Below are 7,019 nucleotides of genomic sequence, written 5' to 3'. Positions count from 1 at the left end.
TTTTTACTATTCAGATAGGAGAAAGTTTTGCGGTAATTATTGCAGCAGAAAGGGGCGTCATGGTCATCCTTATAACCGGCGGTGCTGGCGACATAAAGCTGCAAAACAAAGCGCCACACTGCCTCCTGTAATTTTACTTATGATATCTGCTAGTGAACGCACCTACAACCGTGAACTGTGGATTAAGTTTTTAGCAAAATGCGAAGAAAAAAAGGTACCACTAGAGCTTGTTATCTACCACGAAGATATGACAAACTGTACTGTACGCGAATCTCATAATATGTTATCGCGATTCAGACCGTTTCCAGATATTTTTGGAAAGGTCCTACCTCTACGAGACCGGCATGGCGGCATAAACTTTACACAGATTTATCTGAGAATGCTTTAATATGGGTGTAAAATCCCTTACGCCGCTCGTTGCATAGTATTAACTGAGCGTACACTACCAATAAGGTCCCCCGTAACAATATATAAAACGGCATTAGCTTCTAAATGTCATATTGACATTAGTTATAATGTAGCATATGGTCCAGTGCCTCCAGGATTACCTCCTGGGGTTCGGGGTAAGCGCTATGCAGCAGCAAACAACCTGTGCCAAGGACTTTTTACTACAGATTTTTTGAAAGCGGCATTGCCAACTTTACCACTCTATTGCGACCATTTTGGTATAAGTCTTAGTAGTGACGGTGTTTATACAATAACTAATAGAGCACTATTTGATCAGTGGCGATAATTTACAGGCGCAAATCCTAGCGAGTTTTGGCTCGTAAATTCATTTCTATTACACCACAATCAGGCTCAACGGCCAATGAGTCTTTTACAAAAATATATGGATAACAGTGATGATAGATACACTGTGGCTGAAATACCACAATGGAGAGGAGGGTGGAAAAGGACTTTTGTTTTTCGAAGTTGGTCAACACGATACAATATACCACTATTTGATGCACACACTAAGAGGTACTACAGAGGTATCAATATAGCATCTGGTATCTCGTTAAAGGATGTGGTGCGTTATTTGCGTAAACACAAGAGACGCGCAATGTTTTTCAGGCAGGTTGAGCTGCCATAAATGTGTTGTTGTTGTTGGTTGATAGTTCAGTAGCAAAGATGAGTCGGAAGAATAAAGACCTTGTGTCGAAAATTGCCGAACTAGAAGAGGCGGTAAGACGTAAGTTTCGACGATTTAAAGATGGTAATGTTGAAAATGAAAGATTACTAGAGCAGCAGTATAGACCGATTATCAGAGAATTGAAAAAAACTGAGCCTCAAATAAAAGCTGAACAAATGTCTGCTGTCAAAGGGGAAGAAGAAGAAGAAGGAGAAGAAGCAATGGATTATGTCAGTGGGGACGATGATGATAATTACTTTAACCAATCGTTTAAACCTACTGGCGTTTCGACACCGAACCGGTTGCATGATGTTGTGTCTTCACCTGTAGGCTTGGAAACGGCTTCCCGATATGTCGACGAACATTTTGAAAACCCGTTGACGCGGAAATATATGAAACTACTCATGGCAGATGCCGGCGGAAAGTCTCGAATAATTGATCATGATTATGGTCCCCGTTACAATAGTGACGGCAATAAGTTAATGATTGGTGATAAAGAATTAGAATTTGACAGCGACGGGTCATTGGTTATAAATAATACAAAATATCAACCTACAGTCGGCTTATACGAATTGTTGTTCAAACGACTACCCGATGAGGATCTATACAATAGTGAAGATCTGCAGACATACAAGAATATATTAGTAGCAACAAACGCGCACAAAAAACAATACAGCTTTTACAAGCAAATAAGAAGGGATAATAGTTTGAAATACAAACACGTCATTAGAAAATTATTTCCCGCTAAACAGGGCCGGGGCATGACTTGGAAGACTGCTACATCTCGGGATATTGTTCACTGGGACGACCCTAATGAACTTGTAAGCAGAATGAAACTACTAACCGCGTCAACTGAGTCTGGAAACACGTCTCATAGTAATGAAATCCTTAATATTGTGGAGGAGCTACGTGAAGCTGGGTTTATAAAAGGGGCGGGCAATAGTAGATACAAATCACTTTTACAATGGGTGTAGACAAGTTCGGACGTTACGAGAAAAAGGAAAAGGCTCTTGTCGGGCCAAAGGGCGAGGGCTTTGCACTGACTCAAGATGGTAACTATGATATGCAGGGTAAACGTTTGTGTAATGTCGAAAATCCAAAGGACAATTTTGATGTGATTAATTTTAGAACCCACGCGGAATCACTTTTAAACTGTATGACAAGGCAAAGTGGTCATTTTGATGCTCAAAACACCCGTGTGTGTAATATAGCTGACCCTGTTAGTATTAATGATGCTGTGTCTAAGCAGTATATGGATTTTCATACGCCGCTTAAATTGACTGATGCAAAAGCATACTCAATACACCATTACCGGTTGCAAGACGTTGCAGAGCCGAAAGCTGATAGAGACGGAGTTAATCTATTGTTTCTTAAAGAAAACGCTATAACACGAGAAAGTGTACAGAGAGAGTTTGATGCAAAAAATGCAGTTATTCGGAACGTAGCACTGCCGGTAAAAGACGCGGATGCGGTAAATCTTCAGTGTCTAAACAGCACAGCCTTAGTTAAAAATAAAGATGGGGCTTTTGATGTAAAAAATACGGTTATCCAAAACTTGGCACCTCCTAGTAGAGCGGGAGATGCTGTAAATAAATTGTACATGGACAACCGTGTACCTTTACAAGGCTCATTAGCATGGAACTTTAAGGATAAACGTTTAGGTCATGTCGCTGATCCATCAAGTGCTCATGATGCGATTACCCTACAATATCTTCAACGTAATTCAATTTTACCTAATAATGATAAATCCTGGGATGTTAAGGGTAGGCGAATAGCGAATGTTAGTAAACCACAAGCATTGAGCGATGCTGTAAACAAGCAGTACGTCAAAGAAATTATCGCGGAATTAGCCTATTCACTGTATAAACAGATGAATCAGACGAAACGCGTGAGTCTAACCTCATATGACGAATGGAGGGGGCAGGTTGTTCACGAGACAGCAACCTGGGACGACCTTTTTAAGACAAGTTAAAATATCTCATTCCAATCAGTATTAAAATGGTTGGGAAGAGGATAACATCGGTCAGACGCAAAAGAGCCGTCGTCGGAGAAGGTCTTATATCTTCTATTGTTAACAAAGCTGTGGACCTTTTACCTTTTGAAGCTCACCTGCCGGGTTATAATTATTGTGGACCTGGAACAAGGTTAAAAAAGAGACTAGCCAGAGGTGATAGAGGTATTAACGGTTTAGACGAAGCGTGTAAGGTGCACGATATCGCATATTCGAGGTACAAAGATAACGCGCACAGACAACAGGCAGATAAGGAGCTAGCAGAACGCGCTTGGCGTAGATTTAAATCATCAGACGCGTCTGTAGGAGAAAAGGCGGCTGCCTGGGCAGTAACTACAGCGATGAAGACAAAGGCAAAGTTTGGTGGTGGAAAGAGGAAGAAGAAGCAATCGACTCGTAGAGTTAAGAAAAAGACACCTGGAGGTAGAGGATTGTATCTACGTCCCTACCCTAGAGGGGGTGGAGTTAAACGTAAAAAGCGGAATACAAGGAGAAAAAAACGTGGATCCCGCTAAGACCGTTGACAAATTACGACTTGAAATACTACGCGAAATTACTGAAAATCCCTCATTTTCGCGGAGTGTATATGAGAGACACTCTACCTGTTCGACCTAACTTAAATGAGACTGCTATTGTAAACTTAGATTCGGCAGTGGGTGAAGGCACACATTGGGTGTGCTATAGAAAAGAGGGTAGTCGGGTGCATTATTTTGATAGTTTTGGCAACTTAAAACCTCCGCTAGAACTGTTGCAGTACTTTGCCAACTGTGAAGTCTTCTATAATTATCGTAGAGTGCAATCATTTGATTCAGTTGTTTGCGGGCATTTGTGTCTAGAGTTTCTCTGCAAAAATGTTTAGCTTAAGCGGTCGTGGATCGTATATTACAAATGAATACTTTCCACCTGTTGACATGAGCGATGGTGAGTGGGAGATTGGACTTGTGGATTTAATGACTTTTCATTCAATCCCCAACATTGAATCTGGAATAAATAACAAGTTTTACTATGGTAAAGCGGGAGTTGTCAGTATTGATGAAGGGGCATATGAAGTGGAAAATATAGAGTCTACTTTAAAGGCGAAACTGGGAAAGGATGTGGAATTTAAGCTCACAGCTAACAACAGCACCTTACGTTCGGAAATTTTCTGCTCACAGAGTGTTGATTTTACTAAAGGCGATTCAATCGGATCCTTGCTAGGCTTCTCCAATAGAGTCCTTGAAGCTGGGAAAACACATGTATCCGATACTACAGTCAACATAATGAAAGTTGATGTTATTCGTGTCGAGTGTAATATTGTTCGTGGATCGTTTGATAACGGTAGAGAAAGTCATACGGTGCACGAATTTTACCCAAATGTAGGTCCAGGGTATAAAATAGTCGAGATACCTAACACAATAATTTACTTACCAGTGAACGTTTCAAGTGTCAACAACGTGTCGATATCTCTGCGCGATCAAGACGGCAACTTGATTAATCTCAGAAACGAAAGATTGTCTGTTAGGTTACACGTTAGAAAAAAGAACAATGGGACTGGTATTTAGAGACATATTACCTGTTCCAAACATCAGTAGGCCAAAAGACGTTGTACGGTTAACATCGTCGAGTGTTAAGTTTTTGCGGTCTCTTGGATTTAAGGTTGAAAATGTTGGATATAAACACAAAGGCAGAGTACAGTGATGCCATCACCGGCATGGAGTTTCACACTCACAAGCCATACGCGTCGTCCACGTTTAAAAATAACGATGAGATCCGAATACCGATCAGTCAACAGGATATTATTACAGCACCGTTTGAGAGTACATTGCTCGTTAAGGGTACGGTTAAAAGTACAAAAACTGATAGAACAGAGGCGCCGTGGCATTTCGTGAATAACGCGGTGGCGTTTTTCTTTGATGAAATACGCTATGAGATTGCGGGTATTGAAGTGGATAGGACAAAGAATGTCGGTATTACAACAACTATGAAAAATGTTCTTTCGATCAGACCCCATGAGGTGAATATGTTGAAGAATGCCTGCTGGTTAGGCCCTGGCGAGAAATTACAGTCCAAAGAGTTTTCATTTTCCGTTCCACTACGTCTTTTACTCGGTTTTGCTGAGGACTACAGACGTGTAATTGTAAATAACAAACAGGAGTTGGTGCTTCTGCGCTCCGCTTCAGATAAAAATGCTGTAATCAGTAATGACGCGAGTGATGTTTCTATAACAATTACAGGGGTGTACTGGCGTGTTCCTCATGTGAACGTTTCCGACTCCTACCGACTTACTATGTTGCGCATGATCGAAAAGGACACCACGGTCCATATACCTTTTAGGTCTTGGGAGCTTCACGAATACCCGTCACTGCCACAAACTAATATACACTCGTGGACGGTTAAAACATCAGCACAATTGGAGAAACCTCGATATGTCATTTTGGCATTTCAGGAGGATAGGAAAAATCAATACGCTAAAGACATGTCCTCGTTTGACCACTGCGACTTGACAAACATCAAGGTGTATTTGAATTCTCAATATTTCCCCTACGACAACATTAACGGAGATAAAACACTATTTTACGAAATGTTTTGTCGATTTCTAGAATCATATTATGGTAGACAGTCTACCGGTCAAACCGCTGTCACAATGGAAAAGTTCAACGCCAATGTCCCGCTATACGTAGTCGATTGCTCCAAACAAAATGATGCAATCAAGTCGGGACCTGTAGACGTGAGAGTGGATTTTGAAACAAAGAACGCGGTTCCCGCCAGCACTACAGCATACTGTCTCTTAATACACGATAGTCACATGACCTATAAGTTACTCACCGGTTCTGTAAGTAAGGTGACTGTATAGTTTTTAGTCTACAGCTGGTCTCTGTCTGATAAACATGGAAGAAAAAAAGTGGCAGAACATTGCGTGGATTTATGTTAACCTCTTTGAAAAGGGTAGGTTAAAACGTAAAATAGATTGGAACGGCAGGCTGTTGAGTTTGGATTTCGCCACAGTCGGAGTGTTTGATCGAATCGAATTTGAAGTTATAAGAGAATTTGCTATGTCTCGTGCGGCGGTGGATTTGATTAATTTATTAATTGATTTCCATAAGTATGACACGCTGGATGTACATGTCTATGGCGATAAAGATGATTATCATAGAGAATCTTTTGACTTAAACAGTATGCTAAATAATGACGATGAAGAGAATGACACCGACGACGACGACGACGACGACGACGACATACCCCGTCACTATATCAGTCTATCTGATCTTGAAGTTGCCAATGTTCAATGTGTGCGGATTAAGTTGAGAGATCGAAAAAAGTACGTTTCGTTTTACCAGGAGGATTCGGAGGAAGAGGCGGAGGCGGAGGCGGAGGCTGAGGCGGAGGCGGAGGCGGAGGTGGAGACGGAGGCGGAGGCGGAGGCGGAGGCGGAGGCAGAGGCAGATGAGGGTCTCAGTCGTTAAGATGGCCTCACAGGTAGTGGACGATGTACAGGTGATTCAAGCCAGCTTTGAAGTTTGTAAAGACTATGTGACGAATAGACTCGCGAAGGTGTTAGTATCGCTTTATAAAAACGGCCAGAATATCAGTGACGGCAGATCGTTTGACCGTGACGGGGGCATGCTAAACTATCACGTCGCAGACTATTCCTGCTTTGACCGTATAAGGATTGAAACGTTCCCCGGATCGTATCTCTTAAGGAAAGCGTGTAGCGTTGAAAATGTTCTCAAGCGTGTCAGTTTCTACAGCCAATTTGACATTGTCAGCGTTTATCAGTTGAAATACGATTTCACCATACAATTGGGTGTTTTTAGTTTAAATGAAAGATGTATCGATGTCAATGTCGCCCCCGACACCTATAATGTCCGAATTATTCTAGGAAGGTCACTACTGGACACACGGGTACCGGAAGTGACA

The 7,019-nt window shown here is 41.7% G+C and overlaps 1 protein-coding gene across 1 annotated transcript; it reads left to right on the top strand.

Moving 5' to 3' along the window:
- Window positions 1-4,764: 4,764 nt before the first annotated feature.
- Window positions 4,765-6,565, top strand: LOC128999088 (uncharacterized). Its single transcript, XM_054425443.1, has 2 exons — window positions 4,765-5,934; window positions 6,440-6,565. Exons 1-2 carry the CDS (start codon window positions 4,765-4,767, stop codon window positions 6,563-6,565), a joined length of 1,296 nt encoding a protein of 431 aa, XP_054281418.1.
- Window positions 6,566-7,019: the final 454 nt, after the last annotated feature.

The sequence above is a fragment of the Macrosteles quadrilineatus genome, unplaced genomic scaffold (genome assembly GCF_028750875.1).
Source record: "Macrosteles quadrilineatus isolate MER2022 unplaced genomic scaffold, UCM_ALF_1.0 Scaffold_7__1_contigs__length_78375512, whole genome shotgun sequence".
NCBI lineage: Eukaryota > Metazoa > Arthropoda > Insecta > Hemiptera > Cicadellidae > Macrosteles > Macrosteles quadrilineatus.
Note: the sequence above shows the minus strand (reverse complement) of the source record. Positions and strands in the feature narration are given on the sequence as shown.